Raw genomic sequence first — 27,226 nt, 5'->3', positions numbered from 1 at the left:
CAACGTTTAGCAAATACCTGTGCGTGCAAAGGTGGATCAAATATAAAAGGTCTCAAGATAAAATAAACAATACATCATGAGTGGTCAGAGAGTCTCACGTGGCATAACTGAGCTGATGCGATTAGACAGAATGCCACTAGTTGTCAAGCTATGATAGAGATTGTACACCAACTAGATCCCACATCATAGATTCTTCATTGCAGGAGGATATCATTCAGACACTGCCGCTCATCTTGCAACTAACACAGCAGTAGCAGTCTGTGAACTCGCAGAAGTCTGGGTACTGGAGGCGTTGCGATTTGTTGGACTATTAGGTGCGGGCTTATTGTCGGTATTCTTTGGTTTTGAAGGGCCATTGCGGTAGTGTTGAGAGGTTGACTTACGGGGACTGTTGTGCACTGCTGTAGCATTTGATGCAGTCTTAGCAGCGGTAGAATAACAGAGATTGTCATGCTTGGGCGGCAAACACTTGCCATCGGCATTGTTATTGTTGTCACCAGTGGGCGGACTTGTAGGTGCAACAGAGCATTGATCCTGAGTAATAGGCTTTGAGATAGTTGTAGCAGTGGCAGCGATACTTGCATAGCTGATCTTAGTGTCCTGTTAGAAACATAAATCCCATTTAAATTGGCCAGATCACACATCTACCCAACTTCATCATTCTTTATAAGCTTACCATGAAGAATACTCACATGAGTTTAAAAGATTGTGGGAGAGGTGTAAGACACAATTAGAAACAGACTCAACAGAAAATTACTGGGATTAATAACCTACTTGGAAAGCCAACTCACTTTGGCGAGTATGTTAGTTTTACTGGCATTATAAATAGCCTTAATAAAACAAAAAATGGATCAATATGTAATGTTGCAGTAAGAAATACAAAACATTAAGACATTTTTCAAATGACTTTGCTATTAACCTTTGTCACAGTAAAGCTGCAAACCTTGCAATATCGATAGGGCCATCACTAGATTTGTAGTCAAAGAAAATTTTTATTTGTTGAAGATATGAATTTAAAAAACAACAACATTAGATGAGCTTGTTGATACAAGAGCACTGGACTTTCCAGATTAGTCCGGATATAATACCAGTGCCATAGTTGATATATGCCTACTAACTAGGACTACTAGTGCTGGCTGGCAACATTGCCATATTGGCATCTGTCCACACCTGCACAAAGTTTTATTACGTCTGCAAAAACGCCTGTTGCTAATGACAATGGCAATAATAGATTGATTATTAGCAGTACACACATGCTGAATAGGACAACTTTTTTTGATTTTCACATAATTTAAAGCAACATCCTTTTTACAGTAGAAACTTTTCACAAAAAAACTACATATCTACATCCTTTTAATTTAGTTTCTCATCAGGCTTACATTAGTATTATATCTATAAACACTATACCTGCAACGACGAAACTTTAGCAGAAGTTTTGCTGTCTAAAGCGGCAAGATCACCGGGCTCTTGCTTGCTCAATGAAGCTTTTTCAGCTAGCCGGCTTACATCTGCTGATTTGGGGACAGGTGTTGATGACTTGGGCATACTTTTGCCATGACCAGTTTTATCTAGATGAACTCCATTTGTAAGATGAGTTGGTCGATTCTTTCCCTGCGACTTGCTGCCGCTTTGCCCTTTAGACATCACAGAGTGTGTAGCTTTATCCATGTCTTTGTTAGTGCTTATGGGTTTACTTTTTGCAGAATCGGCAATTTTGGACAACTCGGGTATATTGTTTTTTACAATATCAGATAGTTTTGAAACCGAGTCAATTTTACTACTTTTCTCAACATCAGCAGTCACCGTTGGAGAGCCTTTGGCATCAACGCTGCCAGGTTCAGGTACCTGAAAAATTATGTCATGTAATTTCTTGCTTTATTGCTGGTAGATAATCAGAACATGATACTCATTTGAAAAGTTCAACTTGATGTATAAGTGCTATACTACAATGTGAATAAGAGAAGCAGCCAATGGGCCGAACAACTAAAGACTGGTTCACACTACATCGCTGTATCTTGGCATTGATGCCACAATACTTGGTGATGGTCGATGATAAGAATGTGCTCCAATGAACATTCTTATCACCAACCATAGGAATGTTATGTCATAAACAGAAATTAATAAATAACGCTAATAATAACCACGAACTATTATCCCCGAAATGGTTCACATTGTACAGGTGGTCGTCAATGCGCGGCAAAATATCAAGTTTGAAAGTTTTTGACGTATCCGCCATTAGTTTACGGTTCAAACAATCAACGATGAACGCTGAAAGGAAAATGCTGCCATACGGCAATATAGTGTGAACCAGCATCAAGCATAGCAGGGAAAGATGAGGAGTCAAGTAAAGCAGTTTGCAAATGGAAAAAAAAAATTTCAAGTCATACATAATGAATACTATCGATCATACAAAAATTACATCGTTTTTTTATCTAGTTTCTCTGTCCAGTTATGGCGATAAAGTTGAAGGAACAAAACTGCTTCGCACTAGAAATGAACAACGAAACACCAGCTTTGCAGACAGGCATGCTAACCACTACACCACGAGGCCACTTTGCCAAACCATGGAATAATTGTGGATATAACTTATTACACCCACCAATCTTCAATGGATATTGTTGAAGTGGGCACACTTCAGCTATAACGCTTCGAAAAACTAGAAGAAATATGTACGCCCAGATGTTCACAAAATGCTATAAATATATGTCTATAGCATAAACTTGATTACACTTATAGCACACACAGAAATAACCAAACATCAGAATACATCAGAACACAGAAATAACCAAAAATCTTCATTTAAAAGTTAAAATGGTAAATGTTCTATGTTTATTAAAAATGAATTTTTTGTGCAGAAACTTTTTTTGCCCGCGCAACGTTGGGCATTCACTTAGTAGTTTCAATATTTGTGAGATGTGTAATAGTGTCAAGTTTCATAAGACCACTAAAATTCATGGAAATTAATATGAATAATTGATTGCTTATGACAATCTTTTTTTATTTGAGGTCAGTGTTCCCTAACAACACCAATGAATCCCATTGACTGTAGTAGAAAACTAGTCAGCTGGTGTTGTCAGTAAAACAAGTAAGTCTTGCAGATAAAGCACAATGTGCTATAAGCGTGAGTCAGTTCCAATGTGCAATAAAGTCACTCAAAGTTGCCCGTGATGCATATCAATGGGCTACAAACTTATGTGAAATGTCCTGGAATGTTTAAATGTCATTCCGAAACAAGTTAAAGCTATTATAAGCACTATTTTAATAATAGTCAGCAAAATATAAGACCATGACCATTAGATTTAAAATATGGACATTCTCTTGAATCAGCCCAAACACACAAAGTCAACAAGTTTTATGTAGAAATGAGAAGTCTTGCATTCATCTAAGATTTGATGGCTAGATTGGTAAGGTTATCACTAGGGTGCCTTACATTGATTAGTCAGTTTTGGATAAATATTGAAGGTGGAAACAGCTAACATTTCATCAGCCTGTGAATTGCACAGTGAATGTCAACTTAAAATTTTTAATACTGTTACCATCAGTATAAAGCCTTGGTACAATTTACAATATGAAGTACACAATTTTAGGAATTAAAATTTGGTCAATATGCCTGCAACAACAATGTAGTGGATATGCCTACAGACTGTCCACAGTTTTTAACACTAATGCTAGCCTGTTAAACAGGTGCCATGGGGACCACCATAAATAACTACTACCATAAACAACTACTACCATATTAATTGGATTAGATGATTAACTTATTAAAAAAATTGTTCATTATTTTGAGATTACTATTCTTAAGAGGTTAAATTTCCGCATTACGATCATACCGTGTCATGAATTTTTTTTCTGCAACTGCAACATTTTCACCAAGCTGGACACAAGATGAGGGTCAAAATAAATTAGCCAATGGTTCGAACAAATAAGGGTGCTGTTCGCCTAAAAGCCTTCCATGTTAGAAACTAAATTCTGAAAGACTACATATATTTCTAGACTAGCTCGCCGTTTCTCAAAGGCTTCATTGGTGAAGGTCATTGACCAAAATTATTTCGGGCGAGTGATTTTACAACAACCTGTACCTTATCAATACTAACAAGCAGGTCAGTTACGACTTGTGATTAGGTAATGTGACTTGATAAATATTATATTATGGCTATAATCTTTTTACAAATTGGTTGTGACAATGATCGAGAATCAATGCAATTCAACTGCGGTTTATTTCAAAGACATCATCCATCATAACCACATTTATAGCCTGGCTGGTTTACATGGGAACAGACAAAACTGTAATTGGCTGAAATAGTTTATTATGAATAGTTTATTATGAAGATCGTTTCTACTCGTATTAACTAGCGCGATATTGGCTTTTGCACGACGATGACAACAACGTGTCACACAGACATCTATAACCACATAAACAAACCTTTTTTTCAATAGTTGTATGACAATTGCAAATGCAAAAACGTTTAATAAAGCAATTTAGATACTTCTCTGGTATCAAATATGTTACAATCTTTTAAAATATATATATCATAAATGTAGAGTATTTTTGTACTTGGACATCTCGTTGTTGTTGTGTAGTAATTCTCAAAGCAAAATATAGCAGCACAAATAGCTGCATCAGTGTTATTGCTATCACAAATCTTTGATGATCCGTAATAGATAATATATATCCAGACGATATTTAAATAAGTATAGTGGAAAACCAACAAGAACATTATGGTCTTCACACAAATAAGGTCACTACGGTACTACACTGCAACTTTGCAACTTGTCCCTCTTTACTTCGCGTCAGCGATGCAGTTCGTCAGTGTGTGTAGCCAGGCCTTTAAAGAAACTCATATGCACGCAAATTTATCATTTTGTTTCAACTATAAACGCCTATCATTTTTGCAGTTTAAACTACAACTGAATTGTGTTATAGCTAGCATATGACAGGATGGTGGAAAATCGTTAAAACCCAACTATAGACGCGACGCTATCCAAAATGATTACTCCATGCAAAAAAATTTCAGACAGCCTGCTAAGGAATAATATTGTACAAATAACATCTATGAACACTCCAGCAGTAATTTAGCTGGTTTTAATAGAACCATTCAAGTGCGTATGCAATGCTAGGGTATACAGGTAGTATTGCTAAATTTATTATTGGATGAAGAACAGAGGATTTAATACCTGACTGAAAGAACTAACTGCAGCAGTTGAAGGGATACTGGAAATCACACCAGTGATGGAGACGCTGTCTGGAGAGATTGCATTTACAGCTGTTGGGGATGTAGCACCGGGCAAGGCTGGGAAGGCGGAAGAATCAAGTTCAAAGCTCTGTTGCAGCTCTGTTTCATGGACTGATGTTTCTTCCTTTTCTGGACTTTTCTGCAAGCAGCGTGTTAATGCAGATAGACAATTTGGTTGATACAAGAGCCATATAAATTTTAAACAGATTTTTTACAGCGCAGCTCCACAGGAAAATGGGAAGAAACCGCAAGCCTTAGAACCTTGTAATCAGTTCATCGGTATAAAAAGTTCTCAGATAAATATTACCACATGAACATATCTTTGGGGCGGAGTGCTGCACTCCGCTCGTTTGAGACTCTAGCTACTCAAATTGTCTTGTCAACAACCAATGTTTTGTTAATGTTTTAATGAGTTGCAAATAAATACCCAACAGATTAAGTTCTACAGTATAAAAATGACAGTGATAACCACTCTGTAACACATTTGGGGCTTTATTTTATCAATTTGTTCATCTAGCAATAGAGGAGCTAGTAGTTTAATAGTTTCTCCAGCAGTATGCTTAGCATGATCCAACAATATAATATCTAGCAAAACATTGCATCAGCTTTCATTTTATAGCCATACTTGTGGTGGCCATACTTATAGCCATACTTGCGGTGGCTATGCAGCTTAAGCAAGTACCAGAGATCGCTAGATGCTTTATACATGAAAATTTTCTACAAATACTCTACAACTGAATGACTTCCTTTGAATTTAGGCGTACGTTTGAGACGCGAGCTGCTACATTAAGCTACAATTAAAACTTGGCAAAAGGTTTGTGTAGCTCTGTCACTGAAGGATAGCTTGTATCAAACGTTCATCAATGCCAAACACATTCAGCTGGGCAATTTGGTGAGACTTTCCATAACAAAGAATATTTATATAATATAGCCAAAATTCAAATAGATTTCCAGGTTTCCTAACAAAATTTAAATTACCAAGGGATAATTAATGTATGGAATGAAATCTTACTTGATTGCAGAAATCATTTCGACGTCACCAAAGTTTAAACAAAACGAATGCTTTGAAAAACCACCAGAATTCGCCTAGTTACCAACAGACCACTTAGTTACCCCAACAAACCAATTTAGTGTAGGTGCAGAATGTGCTCCAACATGCAATGGCTTTGGCTTACAAAGTAAATCTCAGGAACAATTAACTTGCTATGTAGAGCTTAAGCAAGTGATGTAGTGCTACCCTAACTCTCCTTGACTAAGTTATGGTTAGAAAATTTGTGTGTTTCTCAAGTATAACTAGAGTTAGAGTTAAACAATTTTAGACTGCCAATTCTCAAGGTATATTACAAATCTATTTCATTGATTCAAGTACACTAATGTCATTATAGTCGACATTCAATATAAAAGCAACATACAGTATAATACAGTGATGTAATGTTCATGTAATATGACAAGATTGTGGTATTAACTGAATCCCAATAAATACTTTGAACCATAAATTCCATAGTTAGTCTTTCTCAGGGCTCTTGGCAACACTATATTCCCAAATTTTTATTATTTTCTCCACTAATTTATTACTACAGATGTGCTCATCTCTCATATCATATACACGATTTTAAAGCCCTGTAGGCTTTGGCGGCCGGGGCTTCGCCCTGGACCCCACTGGAGGGCTTACAGCGCCCCCAGGCCCCCAGCAGTTCCAACACATAGTGGAGTCGCGTCACGACTCTTGGTCACCTACATCCACTTATCTCAAATTTACAGTTATGGTTAAAAAAAGGTTAGCACTACATCACTGGCTTACGCTATCTATCAAACGGAACAACGCAGGAACAAAATTAAAAATGAGATAAACTAAAACGCAAGTAGAAGAGCCGTGTCTAGCTCCATCTTCAGCTAATCATTGTCGCTGTGTCTTGAGCAAGTCTAAAGCCCATGTTACACTCGCATGTTAATATAAACATTTACTTACTGAATTTCTGTGGGCACCATGATTTCTATGAGCGTGTGACACATTAGTAGTTGCCTGTCGACTTGAGTAGTCCTTCCCACCGTTCCTCTCAAAACGCTGTTCGTGGTTATGAGGTGAAGGACCAGAAGAGTTGGCACTACTCGTCTCTGATACATTGAGACGCTGTTGAGCTTGTTGATTGACTGAGCGGCGGGTAGACCCAGTAGACACCTGAGCCTGCGCAGAGTGGCCAAAATTATTACCATGGCCTGTCATGCGCTTATCTTTGTGATTTCGGTCTCTTTGAGCATTGTTTCTAAGTCGAGGAGGGACATTATCAATATTGTTATAGTTTCGTTCATATGTTGAGTGTCCGTCGCCATAGCCACGGTTTCCTCTGTGTGACACGCCGTTGTGTTTCTGAAAACTGGAATTTTCAGAACCAGTACGACTACAACACAAGTCAGCTATAACATAGCTATAACATAGCAATAACATAGCACGATTGATGATGACTGTGTCTTAGCACTAGGCAAAAATGATACGTAGAAATGCTGAATAATGTTGCGTAAGCAAGTAACTAGCATTGAAACATTGAATGCAGTGAGCTGGCAATACTGAGACAGGCTGGAGTAATAGGCAGATTAGCCTTCCGTGTGGCTGTAAGCTACGAGTATTATAAAGCAATTGTCGCGTAACAGCTTGTGCTTTGAGAAGGCTTTATCTAGGCTAAGTAAAAGGACAGCCAAGCTAGTAAGAGGTCCAAGCCAAGCCGCTGTGATATAGGGGGAGGGGCCATGAGATAATACTATGACATGAGATAGGTGAGCTTGAGATACGCAAGTTAAGAGTCCACACAAGCATCTACTCCCAAATGTGAACTAAGAGCGAGTAAGGCCTACCTGTTATAGTAATGAGAACCGCTGGCACCCTTGGAAGTGACACTCGCTGTGGTACTTGGGCTCGCAATGGAATGGCCAGCCTCATGACGCTCAGCCATACCATTTGATGAAGGGGCTGTTCGACTGTTTCCCCTTGGACTAGGAAGAGAGCTTTGAGAGCCAGTCCTGGGCTGACTGGGGAGGGTTGAGTAGGCATAGCCTTGGTTCATGTCATATCCCTACAAGTGCCGCAAGGTGCATGCAATAGCAAACTAATCTATAACTATTTGGAGCCATTTCCATGTTGATGAAGAAATGTTGAAGTAAGTAAAGTAATAAATCGAAAGTAATATGCAAAACACTCACATAGTTTTCAGGAATTACACCTGGCCACTGTTGATGCAAGAGAGGGGAAGATAGTACATAAGATGGCACGTAGTTGAAATGACCAGCATTTGGCATTGTTGCGAAAGGAAATGGTGGGTTGTGAAGTGGAACATGCTGTAAAGGTACTTGGTATCGGATGGACTGAGGCATATTCATTGGTTGCGGCCTCATTGTTTCAGCCGTACTTGTCATGTTTGGGGTAAGATCTGCTCTCCCAGTGTCCGGGCGACTGAGTGGCATATTGATGGCTGAGGGCTTGGCCTTGATTCTTGCCTGCAACAGCATCGGTATTAACAATTTCAAATTAAAACTACAAGGGAGGATACAAGGATGTAGTTACATGCAATATTGTTACACCAGATCGCTGCAAGAGACAAACAAGTAGTAATTGGCAAATCAACAACATCTTATCTATTCATTGGATTACAACGACTAAACAATAAAGTCCACTAGGTAAATAGGCATGTTTGGGCCGCAGAATGAATTACACTAAATACAGTGTATACTTTAGGAAGAGTAGCTTTAGAATCCATCAGCCTCAAATTAGATATCGGAATAGAACCCCGCATGGAGTTGTTTGACCATATGTTGCTAGATCATTTGCTCCAAGGTAAGCTAGGAGCCAAGGAGCACACTTGAGAAAATCAAACGGGACTTATTTGAGCGAGTCATCTGGTTCGCACCTAATAGGTGCATCAATAGTAAGCCACTCATGTCGAAAAAAAGCAGTTCATGAGGGAGTTCTGTCAACAGCCTCGTTCCATCGTCATATGCAATTAATATGACCGAAAGATTGACTTTGGTAGTGGTAAGAAAAGGCGGTCTGCCATTTAAGCGCATTGCTACACAAGTTTTCTGACGACTGACATCGATGTAAAGCTTTCTTATTCAAGTGACTTAGTCAGGGTTCCAGTAGTGGGCAGAGCCGCGAGTGTGTTGCAACAACATTGCTGTAGCCATACCATGAAAGGGCATTATGCAACAACTAATGACTCATTTCAAATTTTAGGCCTCATATTTTCACAGGATTTAATTAAATGGAAGGGCCATCTGCTATCAAGCAGTGAGTGACAGCAACTTGTTACGGATAAGGTTCAGCCAGTAGTGGGCTATCGAGCATATAGAGGATGGGGAGGGGTGCAGTACAAGTAGTGACAAGCATGAGTGCTGAAACACTTTGCAACAAAATAGGACAAACCTTGATATCCTCTCCTTTAAACTTCTTGACAGTCTCACGAAGATACCGGTAAGCTTTTTGCGCCTGCTCCTCCGTCTCATAGTCTATATACCAGCAGTTGCTGGATGCATATTCACAGGAAATGAACGGAGGGCAATCGGGGTGCATGAGCATCTCCTCAAGTTCCTGAAAAACGGCCACACATGTGACTAACATGTCTAGAGGCGATATTCATTTATAAGCTGCTTTAGTAAAATCAAAAGGAGTTTCTCTAATGTGATTCCCTAATTGTTGAAGAGGGGTAATATCTTGACGAAACCCAATATGTACCACTAGAGAGGTCCGAGGACTCCCGTTCATCAGCGTATTCATCAGCGTATCCCGTTAAAGCGTATTATGCAACACACTCCTAGGTGATATACTAGAGCGAATTATATCGATGCCTATGTCAATTACCACTGAACTGACTCACTGGGTATAAGTAGCTAATGCATCTTCTATAGATCACAGGCTCCTTATGAACTGATAAGAACCTACATATCATTGACAACGTCCAGTTCAACTTGTCTGCGTGAGCTTTGAGTTTATCTTCACATTTGTTGCATTTCTATGAGCAAGCGTCCCCAAGTTACGGGGATTCTGACAGTCCACAAAAGTTTTCTATCACGGATCATTTATAAACCCATGACATTGGTCTCTGCAAGACCCATCAGTGTCAAATGTTGGTTAAAACCGCCGTTCAATATATACAGTGTACCCGCAGATTATTATTACCCTGGTACAGTTTTTTTGCCATACGATGTGGAACCCACTGTATTTGCGCTCCTCTTTACGATTTTTTTTTCGCTGTACAATATTAAACAAATTTCTCTCAAAATTCACATTTGGCCGTTGGTGTGCTGAATACGTTGGAATCACTAAGACGACACGCTATTCGCGGAAATCTCTTCCACAACGCGTAAAAGTGATACGATGCTCGCTCTCGCTAAATTCGTTAATAAGTTACAGTGAAAACAAAACCGGAACCAGACAAGTGATAAAACTTTAGACGATGACAAAAGTAAAGTTTAGGTTACTAAATACATAAAACTTATCTTAAAGTGTGTGATTAGTAAACTGAATTTATTTAAAGTGAATTTAAAGTTTGTCATATTTCTGCCTCTAAGGTAAGAACTCCCTAGGGGTACGTACTGCACATAGTAGTGTAATTTTACATTTTATTGCAGATCATAAATACTAAGCAGTAAGGTAAGCACTAAGCGCTAACACGAAGGTTACAGTAGGTAACTATCATGACTAAGGTTAACATACTATTTTGTACCTTATTTTTAATATGTACATAATATGTACACAAAATTGTGATGTTTTTTACTAGGGGGTGTTTTCTAACCGGAACGAATTAATGTCGCATGGTGGGGGTGCACTGTATTTGTATGCACTGCATATATAGCCGCATCATTGACAATCCAGTGTTTACTAACATTACATTATAAAATTATCTTTCATTTCATTTGAATTTTTTATAACTTTATATTTTTATATTCAATTAATATTTATTCTTTATTTATATTTAACTTTAATTTATATTACTAGTTCAACGCTATAAACAATTTGTAAATCATTTGCAGATCAATATATGTAAGTTCGAGTGAAGTAATTTTGGGTGTCTACAAGCAAAATTGGCCTTTCACACACTTGAGTGACGTACTTAACAATCATCTGAAGGTGGAGTTGAGCCTCGGTATTGTTTATAAATATATTTTAGCTGCCACAAGATTTATTATATTTGTAGCAGTAATCTTTCTCACATTTATGTTGACAACGATTCATTAAACTATCAAGAGTAATAACAGGTGGCTGGTAGTATATGTTGAAATCATCAGACAGCAAGAGAATTACAATCCAAAACTAATTTTGTATTAAATCTCCATAGCAGGCCACAAATTTATTATACACTTGTTGAAATGGTACAAAGATGCTATCATCTTTCCAAAGTTTTTCGGCAGTTCCATTTTAATACTTAACAAAAACAAGGAAAATGCATCATCAATTTAACAAGTTACTATTCTTTCAAAAACATTCTGAGATCTTATCGACTAACATTCATTACCCTATAAAGTATAAAACCTGTACATGTACAATTACATTATCGTATTTTCCGGACAATTAGCCACTACTCTTTTCAGATGTTTAGAGCCATGTGGCTTATTCAAAGGCTGCAGTTATTCTGTGTTTTTTTCTTTTACCGCTAGGGGTGCACTAACCGGAATTGAAATCAAAACGCAAAAAAGGAGACGTTGCTTTTTTATTCATCTTGCGAATAGAACACAGACGGCTATACAGAAATGAAGTTATAATGTAAGTAAATACTGGTTATTTTCTATTGCTTCTGTTTCGTTTTAACCAGTTTTTTCCGTTTTCTATTCTTTTGTTCCGTTTTAACCAGCAAAGTTGCTACCATGTTAAAAAGCACTGTTAAGAGTTCTGCGGCCTATGTATTGTTTTATCGGTTTTTAAAAGTAGAGCAGATGTGGCTTATATAGGGGAGCGGCTAATACAGTAAATTTGTGAATATATTGCTTTCATAGAAGAACTCCACAGTATAAATCTATCACATAGTAAATCTGAGTGATCTGTAAATCTATATTAACATTCATCAAGATACTTTCTACTTTAGCAAAATCTCATTTCGATGACTTTTTCAACACCTCCAGGGCATTGCAGCAATTTTTTCCATAAACCGCCTTTTTAGAGGCTATGTTAATTAAGTTAACTTGGAGACAAATATACAAATTTTGTAACCTCAGCAAAAGCGTTACGGCTGGTAAGTTGGGGCAATAGCTAACTATAATAAGTCTACCAGATCGGTTAGATAAGATGGCAGTGAACAAGCTTACAAGCAGTAAACATGCTGTTTATCGTGGAGTGACTTGCTGAGCCAATGTCTCAAATAGCAGTTTAACAAATAACAAATACCTGTTTCTTTGTATCATCAGGAATCTCTCGTAGAATTATCATTGATCGCTTGTGTAGTGGACGAACCTTTTTTCCAGTCTGATCAACTTGTACGTTGACAGACTCTACAAAAAGGATACAAATTTGTATTTTTGTAAGCGTAATGAAGTTTTCAACTGTATGATTCAAAATGAAAGTATATATCTGGACGAACTCCACAGAAGACATGATGCTGCGATGGAAATAACTGACCTTTCATGACCTCAGCAAGTAAGTTGATATCAGATGTCAACTTTTTCACTTGGTTGAAACTTGCAATGACAGAAATGTCAACATATTGATCAGAATCCATCTGAGAGACAAGATATGTGTCATGGTTTAGGTTCTCTCTGTAAAATGATAATCGCATTGTAATATATCAGCCTAATACATGATCTGGTCTTGCTAGGTTTGTGCAAAACTTTTGACTATTTGAGTACATTTTCCGTAACAGAAGAAAAAATTTGAGAGGGAGCGATGCAAAACAAATCAGAGAAATCATAGTCTTCACATCAGTAAAAAGACACCAACAACAGATACTGATATTACTCAGTATCAGATGGTGTCTTATATTGATGCATAGGACTACGATTTTACTCACTGTGTAGCATATTTCGATAACTACAATGTCCAGTTATAAGACCAAATGCTGTCACATCAATGTGAATGAACGTGAAACAAACCAGATCTCAACCCCAAATACTAATTTACACATATTTAATGAAACAAGTTAAACATTGAAACGTGAGCATACAGTACCTGGAGAAGTAGTACTCCACTTGATGCTTCAAGAAACCACGTATCTGTGCAGGATCCATGGGAGGCGATACATTAACACCAACTAACAATAAGAAAAATGATATTTTAACGCCATGCAACATGATCATATATAGGATAACTAGCAAATAGCTTGCTAATCTCATAGCACAAAGCAACACAAAGCCATCACATTATCTGCTTTGTTATCAAAAAGCCATGCACAGATGCTCAGACAGCTACAGTAACTACAAATAGATAATATCCAATAGCTAGGGATTTCCTCCATCAATTAATATTCATATGCACTAGCTGAGGGCAAAATGTTAAACCATTGTATTGTACCTTTTTTTGTAAACATAATGAAACGTGATAGCAGCGCAGTAGACGCTCCTATCACGTATACCTCCTGTGACGTTGCGTTAAATTCCATATAACGCAAAATTAATGTTCAGCTTTTGCTTCATACTACGTGAAATGTTCCATATAATGTAAAATCAGTGCAAATTCTCAAATTTGATTGGAATAACGATAATCTTGCAATTAGGATTTTTATCGTAACCTTGGGCCCCTAAAAACAGATAGATGATGGACAGGTACACACTGTTCTTATCATAATGAAAACTTTTTTTGTTTTATTGTACTGTGGATATTTAAAATATTTGTTATTAGTTTTCCTTTGCAGACTAGACCTTGCTGTCTAGAAAAAATAAACAAATCGCTGTATTAAACCATAACTGTCATGAACAACTTTTATCGTATTTACTAGGTAAATCAGACACGCTGATTCCGATTTTGTACTCAAAATAAAGATTAGTCCACTAACCTTCAAAGTCATTTAGGCTTTTTTAAAGCGTTTCAATGTCCGTTTCGAAAACAACACAATCGGCATTACAAGCTCCGCCCATAAATATGTGACGAAACCTAGCTTTTTCAGAAACGGAAGTTCGGAATGTTTAGTCCGATTTAGAAGAATAGAAATGGGTGTCTTAAAGCCCATTATTATCTAAATCCAGCCTGTAAAATAATTTCATTTTTTTATGAAAGGGATATAAACTATTTAAAATTGCTCGCAGCTTGCTACATGACGTTTAAATAGGCTGGACGCCGAGAAAAATTAGCTCAAAAAGCAAGGTTTTATCACAAGCTAGCGTTGTTATCGCGCTTTTTAAATATGCAATGCTAAATAGCTTATCTACCTTTCAGAAAAGACTGATATTATTTTTAAGGCTGAATTTAGATATTAATGGATTTTAAAACACCCATCTCTATTATTCTAAATCGGTCTAAACATCCCTACGTAACTTCTGTTCCTAAAAAGCTAGGTTACGTCACGTATTTATGGGCGAAGCTTGTTATGCCAATCGTGTTGTTTTCGAGACCGATATTAAAACGCTATAAAAAATCCTTCATTACTCTTAAAGTTAGTGGCCTAATCTTTATTTTGATTACAAAATCGGAATCAGCGTGTCTGATTTACCTAGTAAATACGATAAAAGTTGTTCGTGACAGTTATGGGTTAACTTATTGTTAACTGATTGTAAAATTGCTGCAATCATGAATAGAACGGGTGAAAGTGATAAGAACAAGGAGCAAAATTGTCGAAGAAACCAATTATACTGCAGTCTATTTTTTCTTTTTTGTATGGCCAAAAGATTAGTTTGGAAAGATCTTGGAACGGATTAGACAATTCACATGTATTTTACTGTTCGTATAACATAAAATCCCTATAACCAAAACTTTCCTAGAATGGATTATTTAGGAGCGCCTACATAGGTAGGTCGAGGGTCACAAAAACAATATATAACTTTATAAAAAAATTGGAGTTATCCTTTACAGGCAGATTCGAGCAATATTATTCTATTGATGACTCAGTGAACAAGTTCAATAAAAACCTTTTTAGTAAATATGAAAGCCTTAGTTATATGACAAGCATTTGATTATTATGGCCTACAAACATTGAACTATTTCATGATGCATCGACACAAATTCGCTTATCTACAGTCAAAAGACCCCACCCAGCTCAGTTATTACATATCCTCATGCGCCCAATCAAAACAAAAAAGCAACCATCATTCTACCATTGTGGGAACCACTCAATTAGAATCTGAAAGTATCAAAACTGAGTGTGGATGGTTTTTTATTCGCCGCTATGGTTCAGCGGTATGATTACAAAATATGTATATTCTGTACTCATACCACATATTAACAATTTAAGAAAGAGGAATTTAGGAGAGATTATTGTGCATTTTTTGAAATGTAGTAAGTCACATAATGGTAGGTACATGCTTATCGGTACACTATTGAAAATCATGGGCCAGTATTTTTTTAACAGTTAATCTGTGCTTAGATTTCAATAACTAACTGCCTGAACTGTGATGGATGCTGATCGGCAGACGGTAAAAGTTTTTTAGTAAATACATCGCTCATCATTAAAATGATCTGTAGAAGGTAACTGGAAGTTCAAAAATGGCTTGTTGCGTTTCTAGTCGAAGATGAATATTTTTGTTTAGAGAATCCGAAAACACTCATGTGTACCATTGAAAAAAAAGCAATGCTTCACCGACCTTGAAGAAATAATGATGAGCAAAAGTTACAGCATTTTTGGCAGTAAAGAATGTAGGCTTTTCAAAATGGTGAGAAAATCAAACATAAAAACAGAATGTTAAAAAGTCAACTAAGAAACACCAAGCATGTAAAAATTGACCAATTTAACCAACAAACAACCACAGAAGAACATTGAAAACCCATTATAACGAATTTACACATAGTTTGAACTTTGAAAACAAATGCATCTATCTTACAGAGATTATGATGAAGTTGGAAACCCATCAACTTCAATGTTGTGGTTCTTAGAAAAGTGTTGTTTAAAAAGTAATACATCAGGTGAAACAAAAGCACAGACTAATAGGCCTGAATTTCACATTTATTCAAACTGTTCATTGCCTCTGTGAAAATGACTATGCAAAGAAGTGACCGATGAATCCTAAAACAGTTAAGTTGTTGACTGTTTAGAATCGATCTCTTTTAAATAAATTGTAAAGGCATCTCCACTTCATTTGCAAGACATTTGATAAGGTTTTGGGCTGCTTCTAAAAAGTGATAATATGATAAATATGAGAAAAAAAGAAGCTTCAAGGTGAATAGCCATGTTTGTCTTGATCAAATAACGCTGGTATAGCGCTTATAGCTATTACAACATGGATTTATAACAAGTCTTATTGAACCAAGTTAATGCAAAAAGTCTGTTAATAAAGATCACATAAGTCTTTTACATAAAATCGTCATATGTACATGGTATATATTATAACAGGGTTATACCAATTTGGGGCTTAATCAAATCAAGATGTAAACGTTTGTGAATTTTTCTGCTTTTCCTTTGGTGCCATCCTGTTCTTAAAGTGGTGCCATCCAGTTTAACCAACAGCAGTCAAAGTGGACACCGATGATAAAACCATTCTGGCATTAGTTTTGTTGAACAGGACATGTACTTTTGTAAGAGTTACAATGTTTTAATGATTGTCCCAATGTTGTAATTGTTATACAGTAAAAATTCTTTGAACAGATTTAAGTTTTATTTTATTACTCTGTCTTCTTTTATTACTTCATGGATAGCCTAAATGGATATCCCGCTGATAATTTTACATACAGCTGGTAACAAGTTTGAAATGCACAGGTAATTTGTCCAAAGAAAGACCAGAGGCCTGTACATAGTGGCAATTGTCCAAGGTTGGACAGTGTATGCGTTATGTAAGATATATTGCGATTTATGTATTTTATAATTTATACATAAACTTGGAATTGATTATGGTTAGTATTGATGAAAAGGGTAAAAGTGAAATACTTTTCTAGTAACAAAGACTAAAAGACTAAAAAATTGTTCAAGCCCTTCAAGATAAATCTCAACTTCAAAAATTACAGCGAGAGTTAAAAAGGAAAACTGGTTAATTTAGATATATCCTGAAAGCATAATAATTATAATAAATTGAACACAACAAAGTAGAATTTTGATAGCAGTTGACAGTTTCTGACCAGCCTTTACTACCATTTACTTACAAATGTTAAGATTTGCGCTAGAAAGTCGTGTTGATTATCGGGTGGTTCAAACGAGTAAGCTACAGTACATGCTAATAGTCAACAAATATAGATCGGTACAAGGCACGTAAAATGAAAATACAGCTTTCAATCGTCTCTGATGGAAAAAACGGAGCTTGACTAGAAGATTCGAACATTTGCACAACAGATTTCAACAAAAAATTCAGCTTTCAGCAAACAAATGCTGAATAAACCAACATATGCAGCTTAACCTTATATACCGTACTTTTCGAACTATAAACTGCACCCCTATATAAGCCGCATCTGCTTTATTTTCCGAAAAGCGATAATAAAACAATACATTGGCCGCACCTTTGTATAGGTCGCAGAACTTAGGACGATGCTTTTTAACGCGGGAGCAAGTTTGCTGTTTAAAACGAAACAGTGCCTAACGGCACTGTTTCGTATTAACCGACGCTTTTTAACCTAGTGTCTAAGGAACAGTACCATTAGGCATCGTTTCATATTTTCTTTCACCGCTAGAGGCGCACTAACCGAAGACTCTGGTTAATGCACCCTAGCAGTGAAAGAAAAAGCCACAGAATAGCCGCACCCTTCTATAAGCCGCATGACTCAAATCGTCAGAAAAAAGTAGCGGCTAATAGTCCGAAAAGTACGGTATGTAGTCTGCTGTACTTTATTTTTATGTTACAATTTGTAAAAACAGAAAACAACAAATAGTTCCGCTGTCTTTTTCTATTTTACACAACCTTTGCTAGAATACATTTCTGCACGCTTCTATCAGAATTTTTTTAGATAGTAACCTTAGTAACGTTGGCTAACATTCACCACATTAATGTTTAGGTTAAAATTGGTAAAAACAAAACATTGGAAATGTTTGGTTTTACATGATCTTAGATCGGATATCTTTTACTGGAATAAAACACATAGTCCAATTATGGTATACAATACAGAAGACTGAATCAATGAGGCCAGAGTATGAGTTCCGACAGATACGGCAGTACAGTATATTACCAACCGTGTCCAGTTTATTAATAAGGATTTTTATGAGACAATCAATGTATTTTAAATATTCTCAGCTCTCTTATAACATGTGTATGCAGTTTATGATTAAAATAATAAAACAACTTAAAAAAATTGTTTTCTGAACTTGAAATGAGATTAAAATTATTTATATTTACATTAGATATGAGAAGCAGTTTTGTATTTCGAACAGCCTTTTGAAATGGATTATGCTCAAAAACTGAGGTATGACTGTAGACATTGACTTCACCATTTAGAAGTTAGATGAAACGCAAACATTTTTAAAAGGTCAATTTAGTGGAACAATCCAAAGTGTATTGCAACAGACTAACCAGAATCAGTCCCAACAGGTGATGTCATCATTAGTAAGGGCTCACTGGTGTACATTGGGATAGGATTCTGCAACAAAAACACTGTCACATTACAAATGTATATAATGAAAAACCTAAACTTTCTAAACCAATGTATTATCAACAAAAATATTGTTGTAAGACATGACTTTTGGGGACGAAAGATAAGCACCTCTTAGACATATATGCTACGTGAGTTGAACCTTGTTATCGCAGCTAGCACTGTAACTAACTGACAATCTGACTAATGTAATCACCCAAGAACAGAGGCCACCCGTCTTACAAACATTCATATTACGAACATTACAAAATTGTTCGTAGAGAAAACCAGTAAATACGATGTTTGCACAAAGATGCAGCAAGTTGGATTCTGTATTATTTTCTTTTAATGTATTTGCATCGGTTATTCAATACGGTTGGCTTATATAAAGGCTTCCCGTGATAGAAGTAGCGTAAAAAAGATGCAAGTCATTTCATTTGAAACGAAACGGCAATAATTAAAAAAGCGTGATGTTGGTGAAAAGATGGTGAGTATTGCCCGTGCATATAGCATGGATCGTTTGACTGTCAGTATGATTTACAAACAGAAAGACCGTATCATGGATCATGTAGTCCAGTGCCGATGCAATCCACGATCATTAGCAATAAAAGAAGAAGCAAAGTGTTTGAAGAGATGGAGAAACTTCGCTGATGAAGTGTTCTTTAAATGCAGTACAAACCAATATATACAGTGCGCCCTCGGGTTACGAAAACCCTGTTATCCGTCGTTTTTTTGACGTCATCATGTCGTTTGTACATGCGCTCGTTCACAAAAAAGCCGCCATATTTGTAGAAAACGATCGTTTTTTTCTTATTTACTAGTACTTTTTGGTGTTGTTTTGATACTATAATGAAAAAATGCAAACAAAAGCATTTTTTTCAAAATTTCATTTCAAAAGCTTTGTGTTTTTAACGATAAAATTGTCTATAAAGATGGCCGACAATGATAAAATGATATCACAAAAAAACGCAGGATATGATTTCTTGGCCCTATGATGTAGAACCTGATGATTTTTCACCTTAATACGAAATATTTTTCAGATGGGTGATAAAATTTTAGCCATAAAAAGTTGGAAGTTCAGTAAAATTGTTAAAATACTTCCTAAAACTTAGCTTCAAGTATGTGTTTAGTGAGCTAAATTCATTTAAGTTAAATTCAACTTTTATGTTATACTTCTGCCTCGAAGGTAAAAACTCTCTATGGTACATACTGTACATTTTATATTGTAATGGTACATTTTATTGCAAATCAAAGCCACTAAATACACTGAAGTTACTGTAGGTTATAAAATAATATGTTAACCATAGTATAACTGTAGGTAACTACAGTTACTATGATTACATATTATTTTGTTACTAATTTCAAGTATGTACAGTACATATATACAATTTTGATGATTTTCACAAGGGGGTGTTTGCATTAAATATTTACTATGGGTTTTTTGTGTGCGATGCCACCACTGGAATGTATTAAAATCATATGGCGAGGGTCTATTGTAGGCTAATAATCCTTTAACATATGTTACGTACAAAATAACAAACTGAGAGAACTTATGAACAAATTCATGTTAATTAAGCATGTGCATTCTAAGGAGTCTTGTAAAAGCAGTACTTGGTTGGTGCAATACAAATACGAGGTCAGATTTTTAAATGACCACAACGCCCCTTGTCTAGTAGACAGCGAGGTCTCATAGAATGTACTATATAGTACGATGGCAACTTTAAATCAAGCATTTGTACGGAAGAGACCAAACTAAAATAACTAGTAACTGCGTTTATTGTAAAATGATAATTGGATGTTAAGTCAATGGCACTTGTCGATGTATCACCTTTGTCATTATTTTTGGCACTGTCATAGGCATTGTTTTTCGTTTGTGTCGTTCTAAGCACATTATTAACAACTGTCTTATCAACAATACAGTAACTGATTTTACTAGTCAAATCATTTGGATTAAATAAGCTATAATCATTACCATTTCAACCTGTTTGACCCAAAGTTATTGAAAAATGACGTGACTACTTGTATGAGTTTCCATGAACTTAGCATTTACTAAAGTGTTAATAATGTATTTGTTCTTAATATCTACAACAGTTACATTATATTAACTTTTACAACAATACCGTGATTGGATCTTCATTGTTAAGACCATTTTTGATGTGGACTACACCTTGCATTATGAAGAAACTGCATCTTTATTAAGCAAAATACATTACCCAAAGGCTCTAAAGCAATTCCTAATACTGTAAGACTCTATACTTTAATTTGCAAGCTCCATGATGTAATTTGAGACCTCAAGAAGGAATGATTATGTTATAAAATAATTGTGGCGACCCCACATGGTTTGACTGCGCTATTAAAATGTTTCTTCGCCTTTGGACATTCCCAGAACTAGCTACATTTGGTGGCAAACACTTTTATCTTTGTGGTCATAGAGTAAATCATACATTGTTTTTTGAAAAATGACATTCCGGATTAGCTCTGCAAATGTTAGGTACTTACATAATGGGTTTTTCAAGTTTAATAATAACATGAGGTTGGTGCTATATTTTTGTTGTTGAGACAATGCAGTTTTTTTTCAGGAAATGAAAATGGATAAGCAGTACATTTTTTCATATGGCCCGTCCCAAATCGAATGGCCCTGAGTGGTTAATGCAACAAGAGTAAATATGAAGGTGATGTCCTAGCTATGAACTTTGTGAGCGTCAGCCATGATCCAGCAATATCACAAACGCACTGGTAATATTTGACCAATCTGAATCTGCAACTTACCATGAAGAATCAAAGACCAAACTTGTTCCAAATTGAATTCCTTGCTTAATCTTCTGAATCTACACAAAATAATCACATATCGTCACAGCAATGTTCCAATTAACCTCTACTTCAATACAAGGAACATTCTTTATTGTCATGGAGTAACAAGCTGAAAGTACTCTGTGAAATATTAAAAACAAATGTTAAACATACCAACATTAGCCAAATACTTGGAATCAAAAATATTAAAAGATTAAACTAAATTTCCTTCCTTTATCCAAAATATTTTACTATTACACAGCTTTCGTATAGAATGAACATAAATGTAATGTAGCATACTAAATCATAGTGCAGCTTGCATGGCATTATGAAATCAAAACATGTAAACGAAATAACTTCTGGCATAGGGTAACAGTGCGTTATTTACAATGCGAAGCAACAGTAAGTATTAAAATACTACAATCCTAAATATCCTAAACACAATTGCAAAAGATTTCCAGCATTTATTCATTTTGGCAATTAACTGCACATTAAAGGTTGACTTGCAATAATGTTCACATTACAGTTACTTGGTATAAAAAGATTCACCACGTCTTACTCTGCTGTGTTGTAGGTGCAAAATACGTGGAAATGTGATTACAAGCTCTTAAAAGCTCAAAAAAGAAAAGCTGCCGTAGATTGGAATCAGCTTATTTCTCTGACATTGTCATTACATTTGGTTATTGTTTTGTCACGTGATGTTCTCACGCGAATTGAAAGGCCAACAAAAGGCTCAATATAAAGCTTCTCGTAGCACTAGTTTATGACAAACACCTAGGGTTTTACCGAAAACCCCGTATCAAATATAGATGCTCGCTACTTTACAGTTTTGTTTCGACTTGGGTCTAATCGTCTAGTCGTAATTTGATCATGTGACCCAATACTTCGCAAATAATTTCTGCAGCGATTTTCGATTACTACAGGTTATCAACAGACTCGTCATGATTATCAGACAATGATATGTACTCCTTCGAGCTAAGGCTAAAAAATTAAACGAATTTTTAAGGTAAGTTATAAGATATCAGTGCCAAAAGTGACAGCATTGCAATGACGATAAAATAGACACGCAAGTACAATAGACATGGTTTTATTGAATGCGTGAAATATAGTTGTGTAAATATTTCGACGAATGAGGTTGCGTGAAAGTGTAAACAAAAGCCATCTTGTACAACTACATCCCATTTGAGCCGTTTTGGAAAGAGATTCTAATCTACGGCGGTTTTGTGATGGCAGCGATTAACTGTTCGTTTTTTAGCTTTCAGGAGCTTGTAATCACATTTCTACATATTTTGCACCTACAACACAGCAGAGTAAGACACGGTGAATCTTTTGATACCAAATAACTGTAATGCGAATTTTTTTGCAGGTCAACCTTTAAGATTACATGTAAAACTAGACCAATTTACTACACAATACGCCAATCTTCATTCATAAGTACAAAAAACGAATGCCTCAATTGTAGGTGGCAATAAATGAAAAAAGAGTTACCTAGAAATCGCAGTTTCTCTACTACACAAACAAAAGTTATGTGAAACTCACATACATGTACTCCGACCAAACCCATGTTTAAGCCAACTTGGATCAATTAAATTATCTATGAAATAGTGGTCCCCGATTAGTTTTGCAAATGTATTTCGCAGACTTTCGCCCACTCAGATAGTGTAAGTTTTAAGGGGACTTTAAAATAGTTGGCATATTTAAAACTCTGTTACTATTTTCAACTGCTATATTTTGTATATATATATAATTGATAAACAGACATTTGTAGAAGTGCAATATAGCTGGTGACATTAGCAGCGACAGGCGCAAGAATGACTTTAATTCAAACTATTTTTGTATACATTCATGGAAACATCTAAAACATTATATATATGGTTAAAATACTGAATTATTCAGTATTTGCAAAGCTGATGGTTTTATTCCAACCCTTTCTAGAGCGAATAATAACATAAAACACTTTTTGTTTTTATCAAATTAATTATAACTAAAACCGAACAACTAACTCACTAAACAAGTCATTTTTGTTTAGCAGTTTTACTTTAGATGAAAGCGTACTATATTAAACTTTACAAAGCTATGAGTGATTTAGTGAACAAAATGATTAAGTGAATGAGTGAACAACAGATTAAGCGATGAAAATGAGTTGTCATGGGTAACACAGATGGTCATGTTTTAAAATCTGAAAAAAGTAACTGATGTCAATGCGACTGCCTTGAATTGCAATTCTTATGATTTCATTATCCAGCTGTAAGTAAGCCTTGCTATTACAAATTGTAACATTAACTAATTTTTGTTATAAAAGTTATAAATCGAGCTAACTAGTTTTGCAAATGAATATTCGTTACGACCTATCACAATGAGCTACTTTAGTCATTTTCAAGTAGTGTCATACATTTATATTCTCCGGATAATTTTTGGTCTCACAAAATATTATTTCATCGTTATTGTATGCATTCACAATATTGTAACATTTCACATTTCGTAGCTCGATTATTATCAAGGATTATTAATAATTACCAATTTATGCTGATGAATATCACAAAATGGGCTCCTTATGAAAGCTTGAAAATGAAAATTTACACCCGCTACGGTGAATACACTATAGATAACAAGCTTGGTATTAAATTTGAGCTCCACCTTAGTCTGATGCACTTTACATCGTGTAACACTTAATGAGACATCACCAAAAGCAGTCACCCAGATTAGCCAATTATAATGGCAGTAAACCATGTAAGCGTTAATTGGGGCAACTCGTGGTGAAACTTATCGTAATGATTTTCCATGCATATCAATGTCACAAAAAGTGTGCTCAAGGCTTGTAACTGTTTCAAAATGAATTTATTATCAATGTACTAAGTTATATAAGAGAATATTAATATTTCTTATAGGCATTCTGCAGGCAGCATATGGGTTAATATCAAACGATTTGATTTAGTAAAATTGATTGATAAGGGATAGTTAAACAATGCTGTAAATCACAGCAGATGTACTCGGTATAAAGGTATAAAGCTACTTACAGTAGCTTGGAAATTACACTTGCGGTTGATTTACAAATGGCTCAGCATCAAACATGATCATGCAAACCATCAATAGTCTATTTAGCTTGCACGAGAGTTTTTGGCAAATACTCGGACCAGCAACGATTTTGTGATCAGTTGAAGTAAAGCCTGTAAAAATCTTTTACAGAATACATGTTTTAAACTCAGGATGTAACATCAGAATATACTCGCGAGCATTATCTTAACGCAATTAACGCAATCTTAACTGTTTCAACAGTTTTAACAAAAATCTTTCATAACTAGAATGAAAACAATCACTATGTTTCCATGGTGCGCAGTACTGCGAAGCAGCCCCTCCAAAGTCGAGGGGATTGTACGTTTCCATGCTGCACAGTGGTTTTCAGCAAATACCTCAAATTAGCCAGAGAAGAGAAATTGTATAAATCGAATCGCCTGATGGAGAAATAGAATCGATCACGGATACCGAACATCATAAACGGTCTTTTTATGATTCTGTCGTCATTATACTTTTATTTACAATACACATTCACAAGGTTTTACAAACCTTAACACACTTTTTACATAGTAATATATTTTTAATAAGTATTTTTAAGTAATATATTATTTAAACGTTAATTTAGGACTTGCCACCTATTTTTCGAAACGTGTTGGCATCGATAACAAAGTCCAGGAAAGTAATCACCTCATCATCCTCGTGAATGCAGACCATAATTAAATTTAGGTGAAAGATCGGAAGAATAGTAAAAAAAAACAAGATTAGCAGGACAACCTTTGTACTAGTTTATGGCCCTCGAAGAATCCGTTTCCACGGCATGAGAGCTATGCGCAGCCACTGCGCAGTCGCTGTTTCTTTGCTGCGAATTTGCACTGGCTTCGCACTGATCAGTGCGAAGACGCCGTTTCCATGATTCGGAGATAGCGCAACTCCGAAGCACTGCGCATTATGGAAACATAGTGAATGGTATAAATATTATTGATTTGAGGAAATGAATACGTTAATATTAATTTGTTCAAAATAACACAAGGAGCGTTGCAACTTTGTCTTGATACAGATCAAACCAACCTCTAATTTGGGAGAGATCACCACCTGGTGCTTCTTGCTTTGCAAGAAATGTAACATACTGAAAAACTAATTACTGGAAAAAACAGACGAAGATCAATTACACAACGCCGCCCTCACACATATCCAAGCACAGCGAATAAGAGAGATGGGATGAGAGTGGTGTTTTTTAATCAAATAGTTTATTAGATACAAATATTACTCTATTGATTAATAGAATTGGATGCATCAAGAAAATTAAGACAACCAGAAATGCCATCGCAAATTGCTATCAAGAGATACCTAAGCCTATGAATCCTTCTAGATATACTATCCTTCATTACATTTTACATAGTTGACAAAGTAAATACGAACACTAAGTAATAATTTTACATAACCAACTCATCTCTCTGTGTGCAAGACACTACATAGTTGATTTAAAATTATTAGTTTGAGTTTTATCTAGACGAATGCTAAAACACGCAAGTACTGTATCATAAATTACTTTTAACACATTTACAGAGACATCTAGGCTTTCATAAACACATATACAGTATTACAGTGTACAACTTCAGCTTACTGATAATTTCCCAGGATAAAAACAGCTGGATTATACAAATTATCAACAGCTGACACAACTTAAAAACATTATGGTGGCACATGGCTGTTAAGCATGAAGATAATACTTGGCAGCCATTGAGATTATAATGGTGGTAAGGTTTAAAGATGAATGTTAGCAAAAATGCAATATTTTACATCTTGAAACTTGTTAATGTTAATTACATTCATGAGCTTTGCCCTTTGTTTCAGGAGCTCTTTTTGTAGCACTATCGTTAGTTGGGCAATAGTAAATGAATATCCGACATTTCAATAAAAAGGGTAAAAACTATACATTGTAACTTTATTTATTTTACACTTGAGTATAATCAATTTAAAAATAAATAGTACCTCATATAAACATCAAGGGCGTGTACCAGCAAAGGTATTCCATAGCGACCGTACTACCTTACCAAATATGCAGTTACATTGCTCATGTGCTATTTTCAACCATTTCTGGGTACAAAACCAATCATCAGACGTGCTAACTGAAATACAATATGTTGGTGAACGTTTAAACTTTGCTAAGCAAGAAATGGTCGAGTCTGTCAAGTGTACGGCAGAAGCTTTATATAAATACTAATATATATTGCACAGAGTATTTCAAACTTTATTGCAAGTTTACAAGCATACCATTTGAAATATCTATAGAACGATTAAACAAGTTTAATATAACAGCAAACGTTTCAGCTGACAACTCCGTTAATTTAAACTATAATGCACAAGCTGCTGATTCGTAGTATAATTGCTCTATTGCAATAAGCAGTACTAACTTTGACTAAATTATAATAGGAAAATATTACACAGCTACAGCACTGATAGAGTGCAGTAACAACCACTTACATAAGATAGTTTGTAGTAAAAACGATCTATGCATGTTTTTGATAGCAAAGGAGGAACTCACACGCAGCAAGTGTCGCCCCTTTACCCGTCG

General features: G+C 35.7%; 1 protein-coding gene across 1 annotated transcript; it reads right to left on the bottom strand.

Annotated features, from left to right (window-relative positions):
• Nucleotides 1-227: 227 nt before the first annotated feature.
• Nucleotides 228-27,226, bottom strand: LOC137389755 (la-related protein Larp4B-like). Its single transcript, XM_068075843.1, has 13 exons — nt 27,136-27,226; nt 21,616-21,674; nt 18,789-18,855; nt 13,381-13,462; nt 12,835-12,971; nt 12,604-12,707; nt 9,649-9,813; nt 8,430-8,723; nt 8,085-8,302; nt 7,204-7,633; nt 5,176-5,373; nt 1,408-1,845; nt 228-600 (listed from the first exon to the last, which is right to left on the bottom strand). The coding sequence occupies exons 2-13, from the start codon at nt 21,616-21,618 to the stop codon at nt 229-231; spliced, it is 2,508 nt and encodes an 835-aa protein (XP_067931944.1). The 5' UTR covers nt 21,619-21,674; nt 27,136-27,226; the 3' UTR covers nt 228.

Source organism: Watersipora subatra, chromosome 3, assembly GCF_963576615.1.
Source record: "Watersipora subatra chromosome 3, tzWatSuba1.1, whole genome shotgun sequence".
Taxonomy (NCBI): Eukaryota; Metazoa; Bryozoa; class Gymnolaemata; order Cheilostomatida; family Watersiporidae; genus Watersipora; species Watersipora subatra.
Note: the sequence above shows the minus strand (reverse complement) of the source record. Positions and strands in the feature narration are given on the sequence as shown.

Excerpts from the sequence above, each read along its gene's own strand:
- LOC137389755 (XM_068075843.1), bottom strand. Across the intron at positions 12,972-13,380 it reads GTGGAGTACTACTTCTCCAG|AGAGAACCTAAACCATGACA; the intron begins GTACTGTATGCT and ends ATCATTTTACAG. Across the intron at positions 5,374-7,203 it reads ATGGTGCCCACAGAAATTCA|AAAAGTCCAGAAAAGGAAGA; the intron begins GTAAGTAAATGT and ends CGCTGCTTGCAG.